Genomic DNA, 26,330 nt, shown 5'->3' with positions numbered 1-26,330 from the left:
CGTGATTTTCAGCAGAAGGCGATGTCTGACTTCAGGGGGCCTTCTGCTGCAGATCTGTTACGACTGTTACAGACATTTCCTTTCCCTTCAGCCTTCTAACCTGTCCTGCGATTTTGATACCTAGCGACAATGAATTTGAAGTTCAAATATTTATGTCTTCTGGAACTAATCTGATTTAATTTGGTTGAGCTTCATCCCTTGACAGTGTTTTCCCGCTCTTTCCAAAATTCGTGCTCTGATTGGTCAGAACGCAACTCAAATGACAACCTGTTTGCTTGTCCATTGTGTTTTACAAGTGTAGGGTTTACATTACAAGACGCGAAAGGGTTGCTCGATCGATCGAATGCTTGCTTGATCAAACGTTCTTCAGGTTCTTTGGGTTCCTCTCGCAATACTTGGACAACAACATGTCGTCCTCCGAAGAAGTTCCAATGAAAAGTACAGACGATGACGGTGGTGCCAAAAAGGAATCGGGGCAAGTGTTTGTTATCACGCGAACGAAAGCAATCGTTTTGATAGTCATTGTGATCGCGTTGATTATCTTTGTCGGGGTTATATCGGGCGTTTTTAGCGCTAGACAAGCAAGAAAAGACGCTCTGGCGGAAAAGTCGGAACAGGAAAAGGTAAAGAGAGAGCAGACCGAGGAACCAACAGCATCAGTGGGCCCGACGGAGCCTACAGGACCTCAGCCGTGGTACCAAGTCCGATTACCGCAAAATATTCGACCGATTCACTACGATTTCTACTTAGATCCGTATTTGGAAAAGAACACTTTCCAAGGAAAAGTTTCCATCCTGATTAAGGTGACTGAAAAATCAGACTATATGTCCTACATCCTGATTCATATCAATGACATGACTGTAAAAGAAGCCAAAGTTTACAAGCCTGCGAAACCTAACACCGCTACCCCGGGCGAGGAAGTACCTCTCAAGAAGACCTGGGAATATCCAAGAAATGATTTCTTTGTTTTCGAACTAGAAGATGATCTTGAAGTTGGGCAGTATGTGCTGGTTATGAGCTACAACTCGACGTTTTCTAGTCAGCTGAATGGCTTGTATATCAGTACCTACAAGAACGAAAAAGGTGAAAAAAGGTAAGGCGTTGTGCTTGCATTGTTTTGTAACCAGGAACTAGAATCTTTTGCCTCGTTTTCAAAACGAGTCCTGTGTAAAAAGAATGAATTAAAGTTGAGCATGGATAGGGAAGATGGAAACCCTAGTCAGCTGTGGCAGGGGGTTAAAAGGGTGCGTCTGCACCGCCCTACCGCACACTAGCCTTGGAGGTCTGGTCATTATCAAAATAAATAACTTAAGTGTGAAATGGTATTTCTGTACTTCCACTATTTACATTCAATATGCAGAGATTCCAACCCTTTGTGGAGGATAATATGGAGAATTTTTAGTGCTGAAGGTGCAAGCCTCTAGAGGGGTCTGGGGGTATGTTCCTCCGGCAAATTTTCCAAATTTGGCTCTCTCAAGTGCCATTTTCAGCATTTTGACAACATTTCTGAGTTATTGCATAAGGTCTTTATTCTTTTCACAGACATTTTTGGTGCTTTTCTTACTTTGTTACAGTCAGATTGCAGAATCGTACTAGAGATAAGCAATTTTTTCCTTATTTTCAGAATTAAATGATAAAATTAATTGGGAGAAACTAATAGAAATCAGGAGAGTGGGAGGCAATGCATCAAATCGGGAGACTCCCAATCAAATCTGGAGGGTTGGAATCTCTGAATATGGTCCTTTGGGTTGAAGGTCCACCATTTTCTCTGTGGCTTACCTGTAAACTTGCTGGTGCATTCCTGCAGATTTTGCTAGTTATATCTGTGGGACGCATCAAAACCATAGCATAAACATTGTTAAGTATTGTATTGTATTGTATTCTACTGTACTGTACTGTAGATTTGTGTGGTATATTTTGGACCAAATTGTTTGATTCTAGGTTAATTTCAAAGATACATTCAACCTGATACCCCCATAGTCGAACCGTTCAAAGTGCCATTGATATTCCCAGGCACTAGCAAAAAGAGAGGAGACTGAGAGGCAAACACTCTCGCCAAAAAGCAGGGTTGGCTCTGCCCCAACCCTGCTCAACTGAATATCCCCTCCATCTGCTCAACTGAATATCCCCTCCACCTGCTCAACTGAATATCCCCTCCACCTCCCGTGAACGGTTTTTGGATTGACCTGTGTGTGGAGTTCTGTTAAACCGTGATGAGCTGACATGTTGAATTTTTGCAGCATTGGTTTACTGCACATTTTTAAAAGCATACAGGATTGATCCCCTTTTTCATTTGCAGACGTCTTGCAACAACAAAGTTTCAGCCAACTGATACACGTAAAGCTCTTCCTTGCTTTGATGAGCCTGCCATGAAAGCAACTTTTTCCACTGTAATTGTCCATGAAAAAGATTACAGAGCATTGTCAAACATGCCAGTGGTCAAGCAAAAAACTTTGGCAAATGGACGAATAGAATCACATTTCCAGAAGACAGTGCCTATGTCATCGTACTTACTGGCATTCATTGTATGCGACTTCAAGTTCACTAATGCCACCACAGGACAGTATAATAATGTCACAGTGAGTTGCTGATTTTTTTAATATTGACTTACAGTAACTTCATTGATACCTGATGTGTAGGGATAATATTATTTAACCGCCCAATCGAGCAATACAAGCAAAAATAAAGTTACCAAAGAGTTCTCATAGCACGGTGTCAGTTTAAGTACAGCTAACAAAAACCTGCCAAAACTTTAGCACTCAAGCTCACCCCGCGAGAGAAAAATGGATTTGAAATTACCTATATTTCAGTTAAAACAGACGTTTCATGCCAGTCCAAAGCAGAATGGTGCGTATTGTAAACATTTTACGAGATTTGACTTTCATTTTCTCGAGAATGCTTTAGAATTTAATTACAGGGTCACTAAGACAACTGAATCTAAGTACTAAGAACTTTTGAATAGTATACAAAATGTTGCCGTGCTGTGAACAGATTTTTGGTACTCAATTTTCGCACTTATTGCTCGAACTTTTAGCGGAATCCATCTTAATCATCCATTGGTCTCTGAAAACATGATCTACATTGCTCAAGCATTTACTGATGAATGCTTTTGGGTAAGAATTTATTCCTTGTAGTGCATCATGCTACCCAAGAGAATTAATGAGGATTATTGGGTCAATATCTGATATTAAATATTTTGATACCGTGACACCAAAAAAAAAAAAACATTTTAGAAAAGAGCGTTACTAGCAAGAAACATCTGCCTAGCTTTCTTTTTTTCCCCTTAGTATCTATATTGGGTCAAACGCACTCCCCTAAGGCTCAACACCATTTTAATCTTAGTAAAAGTTAACATTTTGAATGTCATTTGCAGCTCAGAGTATGGACAACCCCTGCCCAGGTGAATCAAACCAAGTTTGCACTGGATGATGGAAAAGAAATGTTAACATACTTTGAGAAATATTACAACCTAGGTTACCCTCTTCCTAAGCAAGGTTAGTGTAAAGTCACTTCAAACTTGATACATGTAATTCTCAGCACAATTTGGGGGTTTTTGAATAAAGATCTTTGGGGAGGGGTCAAATAGGATGTATTCTTATCTAAAAAAGAAAATTCAACATTAAAATATTCTCGAGCTTGGAAATGCATAAATAATTTTTCACATTTTCATTAAAAGAGGCAGAGATCAATGATTGACATCTACAAAAACTCAACTTTTTGTTCTGGACAATTTTTGCTCTAAAGGTGGCTAATTTATGCAACTGTACATTTTGTATTTATTTTGTATCCAGTTGATGTGATGTCGTACACAATTTTATCAACTCAACAAATGTAGATGTAGATGTAGACAGCTTTTTAACATTCAAAATTTGATTTCCGATTATTCAGACATGATTGCCATCCCTGATTTCTCGTCTGGTGCCATGGAAAACTGGGGATTGATCACTTACCGTGAGACGGCATTACTTATCAATGAGGGCGTGTCCTCTGAGACTAATAAACAAAGAGTATCTGTAGTGGTGTCCCATGAATTAGCACATCAGGTATGAAGAAACCAACTGTCCAGTATTATGAGGAACTGCAGTGTTGATGGCGCATCTCAATAATATATTGCAGCTATTTTACATATGGGAGGCACAGCAGCCTTATGGTTAGCGCTTCAAACTCTGGAGCGGACCTTCCAGGTTCAAGCCCTGGCCGGGGTCATTGTGTTGTTTTCTTGACCAAGACCCTAAACTCTCATAGTGCCTCTCTCCACCCAGGTTTTTAAATGGGTACCGGCAAAATAATGCTGTGGGGGTACCCCACGATGGTCTAGGATCCCATCCAGGGGGGAGTAGAAATATTCCTAGCTACTTAATGCTAACAAAACCAGTATGCGCCACTTGGCTTGAAGCTGCCCTATTTTTTTCCATACATGTATAATGGTCTCTGTTTATTTATATAGTTGTTCTGAAAAATTTCCATAATTAAGCCCCTCCCTTCCCCTTTCCGCGCCTTCCTTGGAGTTAGTATCAGGGTTTCTATCTAGGGTATTTGAGGGTATTTAAAATTCTGGGGGGTGCAGGTGGGGGCATGCCCCCTAGACCCTAGCTAGGAAGCTTACAAGTGGCCTTCCACCACTTGGAACGTTTTCAGCCCCCAAATAATAAATCCTAAAAAAAACCTTAGGTATATGGATATTTCCTAAGTCCACACAATTCATTGTTTTTTATGGCCCACCTAGATAAACAGTTCTACATTACAAACACCCTGAGGACAGAAGTCGAAATCCCAGCAAAAGAGAAACTAAAAATAACTCCAGACCTTCTGCTATTTACATTTCCTTTATTATTACAGACACCAGAAACTTATTGTGGTCCTTGCGAATGCTGACTGACTACTAGGATTTTGAAATAATTATGTCTAAAACAGGGCTGAAAATAATTTTTTTAGCTTTAAAGGACATATGTCCTACTAAGACACCATCTTGGTCAGACAAAACAAAATTGTGGTCGGACATCACCAAAAACAAAAGGTTGAATTTTACCACTCCTTACAAGTTATCACTTATAATTTATTATCAAAAATTGTCCGGACATCATGTCCGACCACAATTCGGATTTCGTCGGACATGAGCACATTTTGGTTGGCCAATGTCCGACGACCGACTGTTATTTGCAGCCCTGCTAAAATGATCTGGTGGCTGACATAATTGGGAGTAATAAAGATCAAATGTTTGTATAATTTGAGGCTATATTATTGTAGCAACAATTAGCTGGATTTCCACATTTAGCATTTTGTATTTTATTAGTGGTTTGGAAACCTTGTTTCTCCCAAGTGGTGGAATGACTTGTGGCTAAATGAGGGATTTGCAAGCTTTGTGGAGTATTTAGGAGTAAACCACACCCACCCAGACTGGGAAATGGTAAGTTGCTATTGGCTTTGTTTTTCAATTGATTATGTTGCACTGCTAATGGGCAAATATTGAGGTCAGGTTATTGTGCTTTACTCTAGGGTTGAGTAGGGTAATCACAAAGTGCTTGGGCAGCGAGTCTTGCGAGCCATTCTGGTTAGCCTATTAAGTAGTCCTTCCGTTAGCCTAAATATCACTCTGGTAGTATCACAGGTAGTTTAGGTAGCTTGCGGTTAGCCTTTATATTGGGAATCGGGATTTCTGCATGTATGCCTCACTTCACCTCCCTTGCCATGCTGCCTCACATATTTGCAATTTGACTAGTTGTGTGGCCCTAACAGAACCCTAGAAAGATATCATCGTATTGTGTAATCTTGCACAAGACACTTTAAATTACTCTGACTCACAACAGTGCCTCACACCACCCGGGTGTGTCAAGTGGGCAGCAGCCAATAACTCAGGGAGGGGTGTCGAATGGTAAATGCGAGACTTTGCGAGACGGCGAGACTGATATCTTTTCTGCGAGCCCGAGACCATTTTAGCCTTGCAAAAGAAATCGAGACTCCGAGAAGGGGTCAAAGAAAAATTTGAGACGACGAGACCCCTGAAATTTGGCTAAAATTTTGCGAGACACAAATTTTTTGAAGGACCATTCACCACCCCTTCAGGGGGTGGGGGTGGATAACTCTTTCAAGGATTTCTATCCTGTCTCAGGTAGAAATTCTCCTTGTCACTTTATGCTGCTGAGACTGACATTAAATCAAGTGATGTAATGGACTGCTTATCTCACATGCAGGACTTTTATTTTTATTGTCTTGAGTATGGCTTAACGCTAAAATGAAGAGGCAGTCTCCCTAAAATGAAGTGTGTGTGTTAAGTTGTGATCCCACAGCAGCTACCACCTTCACTTTTGTTATAATAATTTAAGCATTAAATAATTTTTTACATTTTAATAGTGTGAACATCTATATAAATATTCAGTTGCGCTTTACAATGAGCTAAAATTAAGAATTATTATTACAGTCCGACCTCTATTAAGCGGCCACCTATTAAGCGGTCACCCTCCATTAAGCGGCCACTTTGAAACGTCCCGATTTGTTTGTCGGTACACTGCTGTATTTGATACCTCTATTCAACGGCCACCTCTATTAAGCCGCCGCAGCCACCTTTTTGCTGTCACAAGTGTGTTATTTACATGTATATGGTTTTTTACCTCAATTAAGCGGCCAGCAAATTATCTTTCCAAGCGAAATGGTGAAATATATTGAGCTAATTGTTTTCATGACTAACTCTTGATGCAAAAAGGCCTAAGAATCTTGTCAACAATGTTTTGCATGTTTTTTTGTACATTATCAACCCGAAGAAATACTGTACGTTTTGACTACGTGCCCTCCGTGTTAAAGCTAGAACTATGCATGGGCTGGAAATGCACTTGATGTTTTGTTACAATGAATTTTGGATTTATCATATATGTTCACTTTTTAATAGCATTTTGTTATATAGAATCAGTCAATAAAATCATGTTTACTGCCATTCCTATCCAATTTATATTGTACCTCTATTAAGCGGCCACTTTTCAAAGTCCCGAGGGTGGCCGCTTAATAGAGGTCGGACTGTATTATGCAACCAGGCCCTTGTTCATTATTTTTCTTGCAGATGGAGCAGTTTCTTCTTGCAGATCTTCAGTTAGTTTTTCCACTGGATTCTTTGGCAAGTTCTCATGCTATATCAGTTGAAGTTGATCATCCCAAGAAGATCAAACAGTTATTTGATAGGATCTCCTACAGCAAGGTAACTTTTGTAATTTATTGGTGAAGTTATTGTTTGTCCAGGGTATTAATTTTACATACTGGTGAGGAGCAACTGGTGTTCAAATACCCAATAAACTTTGAAAGCTGTGAATATTGAATTTTTAGTGCAGAATGCACTATAGACCATTTTACAGTTGTCTATTCAAACTGACCTTTGAATGAAAGTTAGGCTGGAGGTGACCTTGTTTTGATACAGACCTCACTGCTTTTGCCCGGGGGGGGGGGGGTACTCAAAAAAAGTTTTGTACGGGGAGGCTCCGCCCGGAGATCCAACCCCTTACCCTTTTATATACCATTTTGATAGAAAAGGTACCCCTTTTGTATACCTTTTATTACAAAAAGGCACCCCTTTCATATACCTACACGACATCACATTTACCTAAAACGGGAAGTTTTCTTGTTATTTTTATGTAGCACTTAATAAATTAAAACAATACTGCCAAAAGTTGCGTCTGCTCGAAATATATGATATAAAGGCCTTTTAAAATAACATTATGCCAGATTTCCCTACCCTTTCATATACCTAAACTTGTGAAATCCCTACCCTTTTATATACCTGGAGCCTGAAAAAGGTACCCCTTTCGGGTGGAGCCTCCCCGTATAGGCCATTATAGGGAGTACCCCCCCCCCCTCGGGTGCTTTTGTTGTGTAAATCATGTTGTTCTGATACTAACTAGTTTGCATTTACATAATAAAGCAGAGGTTTGTATCGGCTAGTAAATGGTGGAACGCCGGAATACTGAAACCCGGGAAGCATAAAAAACCTGGGATGTTTGATTACTAAAACCCGGCATGCAGAAAAACAACCGGTACGTTGGAATTCTAAAGCACAAAGGGTACGTGTGACATGTGAAAGGGGAAAAAATTATGGTAGACTGTCATGCATACTCGCGGGAAAATAGCTAGAAGAGACATGTGAGTTGTGAAGTCTGCTGTTTCAAGTATTCATGACATGTGAAATTGGTTAAATTTTGTACGTGATATATACCATAAAGTTCCATGTATAAGCCACACCTGTAGATAAGCCACCCCCCCCCCCCCGATTTGGAAGCTCAAATTTAGAAAAAAAATACAGACAAAAAAGTTTCAAGTTCAAGTGAAGTGCTATTGGTAAACAAACAAGGGCAAACAAGCACGGTTTCAAAACACTGACACGGCAGTTGTTGCAAAGTTTGATAGGTATTACAGTAAGTCTTACGAAAGCAAAGTTTCACTTGTCATACCTCTTTTTCAGTTTGAATTCACAATAACTTACACTTGAGATGCTTTCTTTATCATTTTTTCAAGATAATCACTTCTAAACACTCGATGAAATTCATACACGGATGAATGCTTAGTAGCCAAGCTTTGAAATGTAGATAGGAGTCTGGGCATGAAAACAAACATGGTGGCACTTTCCACCAAGATAACGGCAAGTACTCACAAGACCAAAATGCCCGACTGTTTCGCTTTTTTATTGACCTTCACAGCAAATGATTTTTTGTATTATCAAACTCCTATTCTGCATAAAGTTTTTATCCTGTTGCAGGTAGCAGTCTCCAAGAATCTTGAAAACGTGGTTTCTTCCGAGAGCCAAACCGATAATATTTTCGCACATGGTGGAAAGAGATGGGTTGAAGTGACCAGCAGGCCAGGCCTTGGGAAACTCCAACCAGAGATGTTTAAGTAGATAAGCCACACCCACAATTTTTGAAAATTTTGAAAAAAAGGTGTGGCTTATACATGGAACTTTACGGTATATGGGATCACACACAATGATAGGCATCTGGTTTCTAAGCTGTGACATGTAAGGCTGAGCTGATTGATAATTAGAAGTAACAAAAAGAAATAAGTTTTCTTCAATGCATTTTTTCTTCATTGCAACAAAAAAGTATCAACAGTGTTATACTAGGGGGAATTTTGTCGTTAAGTTTACATCTGAAGCGTTTATTTGCCTTGTTTGCAGGGTTCCTCTATCATACGAATGCTGGAAGGTTTTCTTGGCAGGGAAAAGTTCACTGAAGGCCTAAGTGTAAGGTTTTAACTGAAGATTGTAGTGAATTTAATATTCTTGTCTGACATCTTGGCTATTATTATTATTATTATTATTATTGTTATTATTGTTATTATTATTATTGTTATTATTATTATTATTATTATTATTATTGTTATTATTGTTATTATATTATTATTATTGTTATTATTATTGTTGTTGTTGTTATTGTTACTATTATTATTATTATTATTATTATTATTATTATTATTATTATTATTATTATTATTCAGTTACTACTACATTTTGATATTCAGTTTGATATTCAATTTTTCTATAATTTAATAACAAAAAAATAGATTTTACAAACAAAAATAAAGCTTAGAGCATGTAAAAGCTTCCACAGTGTTGTTATGTAGGTAGGCTATTGACATTTTAACTGAAATTATCTATGGGAAAAAATAAAAGGAAAACAAAATTTGTATATTCTTATTTTAACCAGATGCACTTAAGATTCAAGTTTGTATGAAAAGTATTCATCATAGATGTTGTTAATAAAGGATTTGTTTTATTTAAAAAAAAATATTATTGTTATTATTACTATTATTATTATTGTTATTATTATATTATTATTATTATAATTGGTTTTATTAATGAAATGTTATATTTTGTTTAGTTAGATTTCTTGTTTTTATTTGGACAGTATTACTTGAAAAAGTATGCATATGATGTTGCTGAGACAAAAGACCTTTGGATTGCCTTAGGAGAGGTAACTGTTTCTTTTTATTTCGTTTCTGAGGAAAGAAATGCTATTGTTTTGGATTCAACAGGGACTTAAAATGTTAATTAACAGTTTTGAACTAGGAAGGAACCAAAAAAAAAATTATCAAAGACTGTGAACATGCCTAAAAGACTAAAACGTTACCCAAAATTAAACCTAAGTTAGCTTGAGAATTCTGGCTAGCCGAAAATTGGTATTGGCTTGTAAAATCAAAGCTGTTACTAGCCAAGATTAGCTAGCAAAAAAATGAGTCTGGAGCCCTGGAGAATACGGTCAGACTGAGTTATATCAATAATAATAATACTCCAATTTAATATCTAAATCCATTAGAAAGCAAAAGATGTGGATGTCAAATCCATCATGGACACATGGACACTTCAAATGGGATTTCCTGTGGTTACAATCAAGCGTGAGGGTGACACAGACAAGGCTACAGCCACACAGAAACATTTCCTGTTGGATCCCAATGCTAATGTCACAGTACCATCTCCATACAAGTGAGTTTTGAATGTCTAAATTCTCCTTACAAAATCAACACATTGTTAAGTAAAAAGGTGATGAGAATTGAAAAAAAGTCTCACTAATGTGAGGATGTACATGTTATCTTCATTTATTATTAATTAGTTACCCTAAAGTATCATTGGCCCACAACATGCCACATGTGCAAAGGGCTACAACTATCAAGCCTTCTGCACACATTGCATACCTACAATGCTAGGTTTCTGTGCTTTATCACAGGCCTGCAATGCATGCAAAAGGCTAACATGCCTCCAATATATGCAGCAAGTCTAAAATGTAAAGAAGTATTATAGACCTGCAGTGTGTGTAGAATGCTTATAAGGCTTGTATGCAGCATGTCTATAATGTTTGAAAATAGAATTAAAATTAATGGCTGGCACTACCACAAAGGAGTTAGGACACTTTTAATGGGCCAATATTTCAACTAGTACAACTAGTTTTTAAGTCGTGAATGTAAATGAACGACTTATTGCGGTTTGCTGGGTGGTGTAAAACTCGCTTGGTAACCTGGCAATTTTATATTAAGTTTAAATTAAGTTCAAAATGGCGGATGAACGTGGACAAGGGCTGGTTTCCCGAGTTGTAATGCGAACTTGTGGATGTACATCAGGAGAATACGAATATTTTTTCCTTTCTGGAAGGAATTTTTCTAGTGAGGCCAGTGCTCGAATCCACATTTACACACAATGCAACGGAAAGGATGGCCAAGGAAGCAAGAAACTTGCACGCCGATCGATAGCTTATTTTGAAAGTCCGCGGATATGAAATTATCTTTCATTGAAATGCAATCAAATAGTTGGTAAGTAATAAATCACCCTAAATAAGGCTGTATTTTTCACTACAAATTAGTCTCACTCAGCAAGATTAAACTGATGCGTTTCGAAACGATTAGAGATATCTATAGTTGGCTTGCTTTGTCTTTCGGTCGATCATTCATTTGCACGTTCGTCAAGTTTTTGTATCTAGTAATATTTTATATTCGTTGTCACACTCTCGTTAACGAAGTTCCCAAGTACATCTATCTCGTATCTCTTAAACTTAAATCAAAATTTCCTCTGGCATTCGTAGCTCATTAGGTAGCAAGCCTTATGTGAATGATAAATTTGCTCTGCTTTTGAAGGCAAAACTACATTTGTAAACACAGTATTATGCATCAGTCCCTTACAATTATTTTTTCTTCATACACATGGTCTGTCAAAAAAGGGACATAGTAGTTCAACTGTGGTAATTGTAGTTCTCCAGGGGTGTATCATTGCACTCAGATAATTTTTTGCTTTGTCAACATCCACTGAGTGCTATGGGGTAGACATTCAAAGAAGTACTGAGAGAGTACTATTGTTAGCAGCTATTAATTTTAGCGATTTTTTCTGAGCAAGATTTAGCGACTATTTAATATAGGGATTTTCCAAAAACGTCAAAAAATAGTAATATCGTGTAAACCAGCTTTTACTGGCCGGTGATGAACATATGGCTAAGATGAAAATAAATGTTCAGTAAAAGAAAAAAACTACCGTATCTTGACATTGAATGAACATAAATTGCATTGCCTAAAAGAACAAAGTTACCAGTATCCATTTTTGTGTTCCATTAGGGTGGGAAGGGGGTACTGGGGAGGTACTTGAAATTTGACCACGACAAATTTTAGCAAGTACTAAATTTAGCGATTTTTGCCCAACTCACTAAAATCGCTAAAATGTAATAGCCACTAATATAACAATAGTAACCTTAAGGTCGATTTATGTACATGTCCTATGCCTCCCCCCCCCCCCCAAATAAATGCATGCAGTCATCTCAGCCGAAAAGGAACCTGGTTGCATGTCATGCTGATAAAAAACAAATTTTTTACACTTAGATGGTTTGTTGTGCGTGTTGTCCTACAGATTTATTTTAACAAGGCACATAGAATTTTGAATTAATTTACAGATTCACCAAAACAATATCCTGCAATAGAGCACATCACTGAACTCTACATGGGGCTAGGCTGTCAAGAGGTGTGGGCTGGAATGAACATCCTGCAGTAACTTGTATGAAACACATGATCAGAAAAAGAATTTTATTTCAAATTTACTCTCATTTCACAGACAGTGAATACTGCTCTCTATAAATTGCCTTTTAGCAGACTGTACAGCTTGAAAAATAAAATATTTGGAAGTGATTGTTATTGACTGCTGAAAACAAAGAGTAAAAGATAAACAAGCTTTAAGGTTCAGATCCTTTAATCCAACATGGCCACCAAATCTATGCAGGATGGCTGGCAATGTATAGAGATTATTTTAAAACGAATTAATAAGGCTGATTAAAATGCATTGATGATTTTCGTGGCATGTAAAGGGGTAAAGTAAACTTTTTGGTTGCAAGTAAAGATACCAGAAAAGGAAATAAGCAGCAGTTTTCATTTGTTACATGTATCAGGCCTCTAAATTGATAATAAATTATGTTGACTTTACTGTTTCCTGCCAATTTTAATTCTTAGAAGTCACATGTATGAGGCATCTGTTAGTTTCTTTTAATTATTTGCCTTCTGTCACAGTGTCTGCCATTCTTTAACAGAGAAAAATGTATGTCAAATAATACCACTGTCCTGTATAAAATGGCTAAGTTACCTGGTTATTAATTAAAGAACCCTTTAGCAAATGTGAAACAGTTTGGTGAAAAAAAAATTCCCTAGCTTCTTTCCATTACCAGCTTCGCAGCATCTTAAGGTACCTCATATCTTGTTGCCACTATACGTGTCTCTCTCAACATTAATTATTTTAAGCTCTGAAATAATCTTCACTTCTTAGCTGCTTAGCTAGAAGGTCTCGATGGACTACTGGATGGTTAGTTTTCAGTTAGAATATGGGGTTATTTATCACTTACCAGCTAGAATTTTAAACATGACTCAATTATGACGTACGTTAACAGATTCCATAGACAATTACAAAAATTGTCGTTTGTCAGCAGACATTTAAAATTTATTTTGGCTAATTCTGGGCTATCAGTTTATAATATACCACATTCACGACTTTGCTCATAGATCCTTTGATTAGTACAACAAATGTTAGGAAGTATTATAGGCCTGCAATGTGTACAAAATACTTATAAGTCTCCTGTGTGTTTGGAAGTATTATAGGTCTGCAATGTGTGCAAAATGTCCATAAGCCTCCCTTTGCAGCATGCCTGTAATGTTTGGAAGTATTATAGGCCTGCAATGTGTGCAAAATGCCTATAGGCCTCCCTTTGCAGCATGCATGTAATGTTTGGAAGTATTATAGGCCTGCAATGTGTGCAAAATGCCTATAGGCCTCCCTTTGCAGCATGCCTGTAATGTTTGGAAGTATTATAGGCCTGCAATGTGTGCAAAATGCTTATGTCTCCTATGTGTTTGGAAGTATTATAGGCCTGCAATGTGTGCAAAATGCCCTATATGCCTCCCTTTGCAGCATGCCTGTAATGTTTGAAAGTATTATAGGCCTGCAATGTGTGCAAAATGCCTATAGGCCTCCCTTTGTAGCATACCTGTAATGTTTGGAAGTATTATAGGCCTGCAATGTGTGCAAAATGTCCATAAGCCTCCCTTTGCAGCATGCATGTAATGTTTGAAAGTATATAAGGCCTGCAATGTGTGCAAAATGCCTACAGGCCTCCCTTTGCAGCATGCCTGTAATGTTTGAAAGTATTATAGGCCTGCAATGTGTGCAAAATGTCCATAAGCCTACTTTTGCAGCATGCCTGGAATGTTTGGAAGTATTATAGGCCTGCAATGTGTGCAAAGAATTACACCTACATGTCATTTCCATGCCATGGGCCACCAGCTCACTGTGTCCCTGCAAAAGTTACAGTCTACTGAATACTTTCTATTGTTATCTTCATTATTTAAATCTTTGTTTGTCTTTTTGTTATGAAAGGTACAAGTGGTATGTTCCTCTGACATATGTGTTTCAAGATTCACCCCAAGAACCTAAAATGACCTGGATGAACATCTCATCTGATAAAGGTACTCAGCCTTAGTCAGATAAGCAACCAATCAAACAAACAATCAGTCAGTCAGTCAATCAATCAATCAATCAATCAATCAATCAGTCAGTCAGTCTATCAATCAATCATTCACTAAATCAGCCAATCTATTAATCAATGAATCCATCAGTTGTTGATGAATGGCTTAATCTCTATCAATAATAAATTCTGTGACATGCTTATGTTTTTTATTGACTGCTTTCTAAGCAAGAGGTTATAAATGTTTCATTTTGTAGTTGAGTTTACGTGGCCAAAAAATAAGTGGATCAAAGCAAACTTTAAACAAGTGGGGTACTACAGAGTCAACTATGATGACAGCAATTGGAGAGATCTCATAAAGCAACTCAACGCTGATCATACAGTGAGTGCAGGATTTTCTTCTTTTCTTTCCCTCCAAATTAAAACCATTTTTGTCGCCATGGTGTCTAAAATTTTGGAGGTGGCGAATAAATTGGAACTGAACTTGTCGCCAGCCTGGTGACTAAAATTGAGAGGAAGGATTGATAGTGTTCAGCTTAAATTAGCAAGTAAAATTTTTCACTGGTGACCAAACTTGAGCAGTCAGTGGCCAAATGGCCACTAAGAAAAAAATTAACTTTGAGAGTTGACTTAAATGATCTAAATGTTGCACAATCATAATTATAGTAAGTTTAAGAAGTCCCATTTAGTAGATCTCTAATTGTGTTCTGTCCAAAGCTTGACCTGCTTGTCTAAATTTCTAAATTGCTTGGCGGGAAATAAGTTGGTTTTTTTTTTTATTTTTTTTTTTTTTTTATTGATTGCTCACACATTTACAAACATTACATTAACAGCGTTATTATTACACTACTTACAGATATTATTTGCACAAAAAAAAAAAAACTAACAATACATTACGAACTACAGTTACAATACAATGTAAGTTAACCTTATTAGAAATAAAAGAAAAAAAGAACTTACAAACACTAGCCTATCTTATACCTATAGAAAATAGTCCACGTAGCTTTTAAACAAATATTTTTTAGGAGAGTAATATTGTATAATTAAGGAGATCGGAAGAAAAAAATTACTACTAACAGGGTCAAACCAGGACTGAAAAGTTAAATTTGATTCAGTTTTTTTTATATAAATTTTTAATTTGAAAGGTGGCCGAGGAGAGGTTTCCATTTCTCTGATGAAGAATTAGGATCATTTTTTTCAATTTCATAGCTTTTGTTCATGAGATGCAAGAAGTGCGAAAGATTAGGGATTTCGTTTTTTAATTTACAGACCCAGATACAATATCTGCTCATCAGACAAGAGAAATTAATTTGCAACTTTGCATTTGAGGTGTCTGGCTTTAGGCCGAGAGCAATGGTCATGTCTAATTTATTCTCTTTCTGCGTACATAGGGATGTCTGAAGCCATTTAAAAAAGCTTTCCCCAAAAACGAGTGGTCTGGTTGCAATGCCAAAAAAGGTGGAGCAAAGTTTCTGTTTCCTTTTCGCAAAAGGAACAGCGGTCACTGTCTTTGACTTTAATTTTATACAAAAAGGAGTTTGTAGGTAGACGTCGATGAAGAAATTTAAATTGGAATATTATTAGTTTGGTACTTTTTGTGCAAATCTTTGTAGATTGAAAAGCTCTTTTCCAGTCAATTTCACCTTTTTCCAAGTCGCAATCTTCGTGCCATTTCGCCTGAGAAGTTTCCGGTGCTTCGCTTTTAGTTGCAACTAGAATTTTGTACGTTAAGTTGCTGGGTTTTTTTGCCTTGAGGAAAATTTTAATGAATGGTTCAATCTCATCTTTTTCGGGGCTATCTATGTTTTCTTTGAAACGTTTTCTTAGGTTCTTCAGCGTGGCAATAATCCCCCCTAATGCTAAAGGGCAGGCTTTGAGTCCGTATTTATTCTGAAATTCTTCATAGGAGAGAGGTTTGTTTGCGTCTTTCATGAGAGACCTAATGGTCGATATTCCATTTGCAAGCCATTCTCGAAAATAGATGGGTTTGCTGTCTATTCTGATAAGAGAATTATTCCAGAGAGGCTGTGATTGATAATGTTGTAAGTTAACCTCGGCCCAGATCATCAGAATTTCATTAATGAAGATATTGGTAGATGAGAAGTGATGCTTGATATCTGTTTTGTTTAAATTTCCAAGAAAAACAGCTTCTCCGCCATATCTTCCAAGTTCTCGTTCAAAGAAAAGTTTCCATTTTCCTAAGTTTGTTTTGTCAAGATATTTTTTAATCCAAATAGTTTTCAAAGATTTATTAAATGAGAAAAGGTCAATCATTTTAAGCCCACCATTACTGTAATCGTTAATCATAATGTTTCTTTTAATTTTATCGGGTTTCCCGTCCCAGAGGAAATGATAGAAAGCTCCATTCAGTTCTTTGATAGCCTGGTGGTTTGTTGGGAGAGGGGAAAGAACATGAACCAGCTGTGAAGCAATTAGGCTCTTTAATATAGCGATTTTTCCAAGTAAGCTTAGCCTTCGGTACTGCCAGTTTCTAAGTAAATTTCGAACTTTCTCTTTTTTTTTCGTTAAAGTTCAGCTTTACCGTTAATTCGGGTTCTATTGAGAGCCACACGCCTAATGTTTTGATTTTTAAATGCTGCCATCTGAAACCATTCTCGGGAAACATAATGTCTTGGCTTCTTGCTTTTGAACCTATCCACAATGCTTCGGTTTTTTTATTATTGAGTCTGAGACCAGAAATCTTGCTAAATTGTTGGAAAATGGAAATAAGTTGTTGATAAAACATTGTTAAGGCTCAAAGAAAGAACAGAGATAATTTTTTACCTTTTTTTTTAGGTTTTTACTGCAGAGGACAGATCAAGTTTAATTGATGATGCTTTCAACTTGGCAAGGTGTGTACTGTGAGATAAAAAATTGCTTACTATAACACAAATACCACACTTGCTGCAACAATAAAGTCGTGTAGCCTTGACAAATAAGCTGATTTAACAAGCTGGAGCCTTGCTCCCAGATGTACCTCTTTGCATGTGGTGCATGCCTATTTTTTTTTCTAAAAGAAAGTCAGCCTTACTTTTATTTGACTTGCAATGTAGCAATTGCAGGCTTGAAATGAAAGGCACGTGGAAAAACTATTTGTGTAAAATGAGGTGACCGTGTGCTCATGATTTCTCATCATTATTAACAAAGAAATTGATTCTTAACACTGTAACAATTCATCAAATGTACTTCTATATGAAATCTTTTGCACCAGATTGTAAGTTAAATTGTGCCGGTTTAGGAAGAAACTGTCTGACTAATGTTTTTTTTTCTTTTCTGACATTCCCACTAGAGCTGGTTATTTAAAATATGATATTGCCCTGGGCACTCTAGAGTATTTGCACAAGGAAACACAGTACGTCCCTTGGAAGACTGCACTGAACAGCTTGGGTTACCTGGGTGGTATTCTTAGGGACCGACCTGCAAATGGTAACTTCCAGGTTGGTGACTCTTTAGCAGCAACTGTCAAGGTTGTTAACTGAGAAAGTGTGACAGTGAAAGATAAGAATAAGGATACTGTGGCTCAGTTAACAAGTTAGGATACTGTGGTTCAGTTAACAAGTTAGGATACTGTGGTTCAGTTAACAAGTTAGGATACTGTGGTTCAGTTAACAAGTTAGGATACTGTGGTTCAGTTAACAAGTTAGGATACTGTGGTTCAGTGGCGTGGGAATGTTTCCACTGACCCCTAACTTACTGATATCTATATAGGGTCTGTCTGTCCTTGCAAACTTTCATTTTACACTCTCAAGTCTCAATAGGAAGCTTAAAAGGAAGGAAGGGGAGAAAAAAAAAAATAAATCAAATCTTGTCGAATTAGTCGCCTCCCACCTGTGGAAAAAGAACCCATTATGAAGTTAAAGTCCAGCAAATGAAAATAACTGAAAATAACTCCTAATACTACAGACTTTTTATATTATTTATTGTAATAAGAATGATTGAGAACTGACCTGTGGACTATTTGCCAGTCGATAATGATATAGTTATCATTGCAAACAAATAAATTGTGTAGTATCTGTGAAATATTTCAGGTTATTTATGTATTCGTACTAAAATTATTTTTCTCTTTGACTTTGTCAGGATTATTGATTCAGGTAGCCAGTCAGTTAGTTATTCACTGGTCAGACATTTCGTTGGTTGGATAATCATTTAGTTGGTCAGCCATCTAGTCAGTGGGTCAGTCAGTCAGCCAGTCACTTAAAGAGTTAATCTTTCATGTAATATATCAAACTCAAAATTAAATTAGTTGCATGTTTTATGACATTTTCATGCTGAGAAGAGAGTTGAAAATGCGACTCACAAAGCGGAGTATTTTTGGCGAACTTCAAAATGTTTAGAAATGTGTTGACATTGAGCAGTTTTCAATTGAGTTTCGTAAAACCAAAACCAAAGTAATTACTCTGGCCAATCACTGACAAAGAACACAGAAAATCCAGTGAACCAATCAAAACTCGAAGCAAATACATGTTGCCGGCACGAAGCGCGGGAAAACGTGCCCGAGCGCGTCATGATTGGTTTTGGTTTTACTTCTGATTGGCTGAGAAAGTGGCGCGAGAATTTTAACCCAATCACTACGCGTAGTAATGCAAAACCAATGCAAGCGCGAATTACTTTCGATACTCAAGTAAAAACCACTCTATCTTCTTGATTAAAACTTAACTAAGGAGTAAATGGAGAAATAAAATCGTAACAATCTATGGTCAATGTCCAATAAACACATGTCTAAACCACTCACGATTCTGATTAACTTTGTTTTAACTTGTTGAATTATTAATGAATTTGAGAAAGTTTGTCATACTTTTTGTCCATTTACTATTGATGCATTTATTTGTGTCTTAATTTATGACAGAGACTGTTACGAAGTAAAGTAAAACCCCTCGCAGAGAAGCTTGGAATGAAAAGCAAAGCGGACGATAACCACATTCAAAAGTGAGTAAAACTTATACCCATGCAATTTTGTCATTTAAAAAAATCTAAAAATCTTAACATGACATAACTTGACATGTTTATATGAGTACCTTTGTCTCCTCCAGATATCTTCGAAGTGCAATTCTACGAGCAGCCTGCAGTGCTGGCGACACAGGCTGCATTGAGAATGCAACTAAGATCTTTAAAGAATGGAAAAGTGGACAAATGTAAGAAATTTGTTTCTCATCTTGTTTCTTGTTTAGTTCTGTTCATTCTCATTTCCACGAAACCATGGTACATATTTACAAAGTTCAAGTTGTTGTTGTTGTTTTTTATTATTTTATTTAAGATGTGCTTTGATTTCTTAATCATGGTTTGAAACTGATTAGTGAGCGTTTATTCCTGGGTCACTTTGAGGTGTTTATCACGACGTTACTATGGAAGGGAAGGGGAGGAACGGGAAGCATACCTCTAGCCGCTTCAGCTATACCGTTATGATTCGATTTAGCGCCCTCCTTCCAATAAGCGCCCCCTTCCAAATAAGCGCCCCCCCCCCCCTTCGATTGTGTTTTTGTCTTTAAGCGCCCTTATCCCATTAAGCGCCCCCATTTTAATAAGCGCCCCCATTTTTATAAGCGCTCCCATTTTTATAAGCGCCCCCATTTTTATAAGCGTTCCCATTCTTATAAGCGCCCCTATCTTGGATAACTGCCCCTACTGAAGTCATCTCCTTTTACAAATAACTGAACTTTCAACAATTTGCCACTGCTACCATTTCTGTTATTGTTAGAGTTTTGTTTTTAACATTTGGTTGTTTCCAAAAAAAAAATAATAAAGCGCCCTGTCTCGAATAAGCGCCCTCCATTGAGGTGCCAAAAGTAAATAAGCCCCCGGGCGCTAAATCGAATCATTACGGTAAGCCAGTTGGAGTTGAAAGGCTTTACTCATATTAATGGACCCACTCAGCTCCTAAAATTGATTTGGATTGACTGAACAACCTTTTCTTTACCTCAGCTTTCACTTCACTGTCCAGTAGAAGGAAAAACGGCTGGATTTCATTGGGTTGACATGCCATATTGACAATAACACGTTCAAAAGTTTGTTTGTGTGTGTTTTTTTTTTTAACAGTTCTAATATAGAAGTTGACCTACGAACGCTGGTTTACTATTATGGGATTGCCAATACTGGCCTGGAAGAGTGGACTTGGTTATTTAACAAATACTTGAACACTTCTGAGGCCTCGGAGAAGATTAAACTATTGTATGCCCTTGCTGGGTCACGTGAGCCATGGATTCTGAACACGTAAGCACGCATGTTGTGTTAGTTTACAGTGTAAATGATGGTTGAACTTATGTTATCCGATATCATTTCTTGGCTGGATTGCCAAGATTGCTAAAAACAAATAACCCAGACAAATTGTCCTCTGTGTGCGTTCTCAGTTAACATTTTCAAAGTTACGTTTTCAGTTAACATTTAAGTTCAAGCTCAAGTTTTCTGTAAGCAATCAATCAAAATTTGCTTGCAAAATGTGGGTAGCGAGATAACGGATCACAGGCCCATCCTCCCCTGCGTTGTCGCAGGTCGCAAGAAAAATGCCACCATTAAGAAATTATAGGGCGCGTTTTTACCCACAATTCTGTAATAAGAATGGTTGTTACAGAATGCTAGCCGAATAATTTCGATTGCCTGCATTAAAAAACGTCCATGTAGTCGAGATGATAAGCGCGGTCCTGGCACGAGTAAGCATTGCGTAGTCGAAGAAGAGGCTGCCATTGCAGCCATTATCGCAACAATTTTTCTACGTAATAAAGAGAAGGAAGAAAGTATGGAAGACTAATGGATTTGCCGAATGTTCTGGCAGTGCTATTCACAAAAGAGGGGAGATACATCCCTCGAATCACGGGCTATGACGTCCGCCATCTTGGATTTTCATTCGCAACATTCTGTTTATTCTGCCTCTGGGAGTAGAATAGATGGAATGGCGTTCTGTCCATTCCGTAATAGAAATGCGCAAAAAGAAAAACGCGCGCATTTCACATTCTGGCCATTCTCATTCCAGAATTGTGAATAAAAAAACGCGCTTTTAATGAACACAGAGGCAGTCACTGAGAAATTTGAAAATCTTGCGGACCTGACAGGACCTGACAATCTTGGCCACACTGAGGATGGTAAACCTGTGGTCAGATCAAATACAGAAAGCAATGGTGCCGCTTTGTTATTGTAACTTTCAGTGTTCGAAACCGCGGGATAGACTTAGCAGTAGGCTCTTACCGAAAGTGCTCGTAAAAAAGCATTAAATGCTAGAAGAAGTGGTCGTTTTTTGCCAAAACGTGCTAAAATAATGCTTATTTTTTAAAAAGTGCTCGTGGGTTACCTAACGGGCGCCCGGTCGTCAGAGGCGGCTAAGTTACGAGCGCGGGCGACTAATTTTTGTTCAAGGGCCCGCTGGGCGCCTAAACATTGATCTTCCACTCCCATCTTTTGACTTTAATTTCCTTGTAACCTTGTTTCATTGGCATAATCCCATTTAAAACAATAACTCTTCATTTTAAAACGGAAACGCTAAAATTGTTCGCATTGCGTTCGTACGTAACGTGTCTTGCTACTTCCCATTCGTTTTCGTTTAGACTGGGCCACTTCCGATTGGAATATGGTTCTGGTCGGGGCGGACGGTAATAACTTTGCTTCAGTCATGCTTTCAGCTTGAACGGCTACACGAAAGCGTGCAGGGTGAATATCTTTTTTCTTATTTTTACTTTACTCTCGTTCCCCACCCTTTTATACCTGGAGTTGTCCGGGCGGGGCCCCCTTCCACTTGCTGGGTACCCCCTGGGACATTGGGTATGGGCCCGGGATCGGATTAGCAAGTTGGGGAGGTTCCGCCTTCCTCTATCCGCCCCCACCCCCACCTCACCTCAGATTTTCCGCAACTTTGCTGGCTCCTAACATTGGGCTCCTAAATTTTGATGTAGGGCCCGGGCCCATTTTCTTGGCGCAGCCTTGTATACATTTTAGATTTCAGTTACATTTTTCAACTCTAAAATGTAACGATCATTGATGTAGGTACGCTCTCGAGCTTCCCGCTGTTCTTTTCCTCGTGAACGTGGATGACGTCATCTTGGAACGAGTGTGATGGATGGGTTTCTGAAGGCACCACTGACGTATCAAACCTCATCAAACCTATTCCCCAGGCCTCCTCGGCTACTTTGAATAAAATGAGGGCATAATGCATCTTTGGACGCCATAAATAAAGTCAGATTGTGCTTTTTAACACAAAATTATACAAATAGTCATCGAAATTCCAAAATAATCTAGCAGTGCTTTTTGGGATAAATGTAAAAAAAATGCTCGCAAAACCAAATAATGCCAGAAAAGTGCTAGCACTATCGGTAAGAGCCTACTTAGCAGTGGTTGTCGTGTTATAAATTGTTCATGAAAATTTTGTATTTGATTTCATTAGGTATTTGGGGTACACCCTGGACTCTTCCAAGATTCGGTCCCAGGACGCAACCAGTGTTATCAGTTACGTAGCTTCCAACCCTGTGGGAAAATACCTGGCATGGACGTTCGTTCAAAATAATTGGAAGGCTTTGTTTGACATGTAAGTGTCGATTGAAGTAAGGAAGCTGTTTTTGTTATATACTCGGCCCTGTGGTCAGTGTGTTGTTAGGCAACACACTTTCCTCTCACAGTACCTCTCTCCATCCAGGTGTAAAGATGGGTACCGGCGAATTTACTGCTGGGGGGGGGGGGGGGGGTAACCCTACGATGGACAAGTATCGCATCCGGGGAGGAGTAGAAATACTTCTAGTCGTTTGATGGCTCGGAAACCGAAAACAAAGCGCCGGCGAGAGGGGCTTCTAGGCTCGAGCGCAGACTTTATAGCTCTAACCGTCTCAAAAGCTCACTGGAGCCAAACGTAGCGTGCATTACCCTTATATTAGGGACGGGCTGTTTAATTTTAAAGGAGGGAGGAGTGTCCGTAATTACCAAAAAAAAAATAACTACACAAGGAAGGTAGGGGAAATCGTGCACATATTAACCGGGAAAAAAATTCAAGCAAGCTAAGCCCCACCTGGTAAACATGGATGGTGCAAGGAAGGCTTGCATAGGGTTATGTTGGTAAAAAAAAGTTCTTGCAAATAGCAATGCTGAAAAAAACTCTTACTCATAAGAAATTGCCTAAACACCCCAACCCATCCTATTAAACACTACCAATAGTGTTGTGAGACGAGCTAAAGAACGATTTCCAAGGATGCCAATAAACTCAGTATAGCGTTACGTAATCTTACGTAGACACATCTATGTTGTTGTGACAGGTTCAGTACCAGTACCTTCCGTTTAACAAGCCTTACCAATAGTGTGACTCAGTTCAGTACCGAGGCTGATTTGGAGCAGGTTTGGGTTTATGTTATTTCTTACATAGCGATTTGGCGGGAAAATCGTGTGACCAGCGCGGTTTGCGGCATTTTTTCTGCCGTCAACTGAGTAAAAAGTGAGGCATTAGTAACGCTTCGAGGCGTTATCCACGCAGACTGTCAGACTGAACGATGATGTTTTTAAATTTTATTGAATTTTTAAATTGTTATTATAATAGTGAATTTTTTTTATCTTCTCAATATTAGGATGTCTTTTTATATGTCTTTTTAAATTTTTAATTTGTACACGGCCCCACAAGCTTTCAGCTTTAAACTTTTTTACCGTGTTTAAATAAAGCTGTTGTTTTGTTTTTTGTTGATTGAAGACAATTATATTCAGTTTAATTTGATGGAAAAGCAAGGTAATGACTCCTACTTAATGTTGAACAGTCTTTGAAATAAAACTTAGCAGACGAGAGAATTCTCCTTTTCCCTAAACGATTGTCAAACTGGAAGCACAGAACCGATCAGAACCTGTGAGAAAAAAATAGTTGCGGGAAGTGTAGAAGAAAAGCCGGAGAATCATTCGATTGGTTTGGTGTGGTCTGTCTGTGAACGGTTTATTTATAGTTTTGGAGTTTTCCGCATGAATCTTAAAATTAAATAAAATACAGACAGCTATTTTAGGTAACATCGCTTCGCCAACAAAAATTGTGAATGGGAAATATTTATAGATGATAAAAGAAAGTTACAAGGAAAGTTGCAATGCTGATTTCTATCAATAATCATCTCACTTGTTTTGCAGATGAAGGCATTCTTTGACCGTTCTGAAGCCGGAACAAGCGAGAATGCTCGTAAACAGGCCATCGAGCGTACACAGGCTAACGTCGACTGGCTCAAGAAATATGAAGAAACCATCACAACATGGCTTGGAACTGCTGTAGGAGCTTAGGAAACTAAGCAGTTTTAGTAAAATCAGTTTGTGCTTAGTTGTTTTATCTTTTATAACCTTAGTAAACAGGCACCATCGATCTCTTCGCGCGCGCAATTATTTTCCCGGCTGGAAAGATTTGTGACACTGTACCCGAAAATTACCAAATCCGCGTAGTCCTCTATCCGGTTTGTATAGGATAACGGTCTGTTCGAGAAACAATTAGGGATTAATTGTACGAGTGAACAGATCGGACTTTTTAGTTATTCCACGAGTAAAAATTAGAAAAAGTCCGATCCGCTCACAAGTACAATTAATCCCTAATTGTTTCGAGAAAAAAGACGGATTTTCTTTTAATAATAATGCTACCGTAAATACGAGCTTCTAAATTCAACAAATTTTTGTGTTATTGGGGTATTAGGGCCGTCAACGTTCATCGCTTTTAGATCGATCTTTGACTATTTCTCAGAAAGAAAGCCGCGACTGAAGCAGACTGGAAACGACTCGTGATTGTGGCGTAGCCGCGATTTTTGGCGCGAAACTCTGAGCGATACAATTAATTTTCAATTGTTCAGCTAGCGATACAATTTGGGATAAATTGTTTTGACGTCAATCAATCAGACGCGAGTATTTACGGGAGCAGTATTATTATAGTTGGTTTTGAATTTTCGCGCGCAGGTATCAACCAATCATGCGCCTCTAGATTGGGAAGAGAATTGAGCGCGGTAAGGGAGACTTCCGGCTTTGTCTTTTCAGGAAATCATGAGTGGATTAGCTGTTCCGAAAATAGAGGCACTTAACCTTGGCTTCGTATGCAGACTTTCTTTTTTCGCTTCACACTTTTAATAGCCCACAGGCTAGACTGCAAAACAGTCGGGGTTTTTTTCTTGAGTCGTCTCTCGAAAGCACGAAGCGATAAAAGTGTGGATCGTCACGAGCCTGCGGGCGCTCCAGATCTTTCGTTCGAAGGCCGCGCGCGTTCACACAAAAAATACGACTGTTTTGCAGTCTACCCACAGGCAGGCCTACGTTTGTGTCACGCGCGAACGGAAAAGCCGCGACAATACGTGGATTGTTTTGATTGGTTCCGTGAATACTCACGAACAGTTGTAAGAGGTAGTCAGAAAACCGCTGTACTTCAGTTATACGAACTTTTAATCTAGCGCATAATTTCGTAAAACGTTTCTACGAGTGTATCCAACATCTTGTGAGTGTGCACTTCAACAGATCGTGCTTCATCCGTCGTTAGTAACACAATCATTTATGCGATATGTACTGAGTTGACGATACTGTGAGCTCTAGCTAGTGTAGTATCTGCACTGTGAATTCTAAAGATGTCGAGTGGCTTCCAGAATATTTTCTCCAGTCCTAAGCATTGTTTGTTCCTAGCGCCAAAAACACAAGTGTGGGTCATTTAATTGAATGTGTCGGCGTCAACACAGGACAGAAGTATAATTCTTAAATCCTCTAGTACAGCTAGACTTTTGGTAAACAGATGAGCGAGATTTCACAGTAGTTTCCGTTTTTATATGTCTTAATAAAGTAGAATTAGCATGGGAAATTATTATAGGTTTACGTTAGAGCAAACTTTTTTTGATTTGGTCTCCTTTTACACTAAAAAATCTGACAAATCCTCAAACTGTTGCACCAGTGCATATGTTACAACTGTTGTAGCGATATATT

At 38.2% G+C, this 26,330-nt stretch overlaps 1 protein-coding gene across 1 annotated transcript; it reads left to right on the top strand.

Moving 5' to 3' along the window:
* The first annotated feature begins 289 nt into the window (after positions 1 to 289).
* LOC144641141 (glutamyl aminopeptidase-like) lies at positions 290 to 26,330 on the top strand. Its single transcript, XM_078500192.1, has 19 exons — positions 290 to 1,093; positions 2,300 to 2,579; positions 3,374 to 3,494; positions 3,889 to 4,043; positions 5,294 to 5,407; positions 7,052 to 7,186; positions 9,152 to 9,217; positions 9,882 to 9,947; positions 10,290 to 10,456; positions 14,366 to 14,454; positions 14,711 to 14,835; positions 17,250 to 17,305; positions 17,743 to 17,890; positions 19,300 to 19,379; positions 19,484 to 19,585; positions 20,487 to 20,660; positions 22,819 to 22,959; positions 23,678 to 23,756; positions 24,522 to 26,330. Exons 1-19 carry the CDS (start codon positions 408 to 410, stop codon positions 24,666 to 24,668), a joined length of 2,931 nt encoding a protein of 976 aa, XP_078356318.1. The 5' UTR covers positions 290 to 407; the 3' UTR covers positions 24,669 to 26,330.

This window comes from Oculina patagonica, chromosome 2 (genome assembly GCF_052425735.1).
Source record: "Oculina patagonica isolate OP01 chromosome 2, crgOcupat, whole genome shotgun sequence".
NCBI classification, from domain to species: Eukaryota; Metazoa; Cnidaria; class Anthozoa; order Scleractinia; family Oculinidae; genus Oculina; species Oculina patagonica.
Note: the sequence above shows the minus strand (reverse complement) of the source record. Positions and strands in the feature narration are given on the sequence as shown.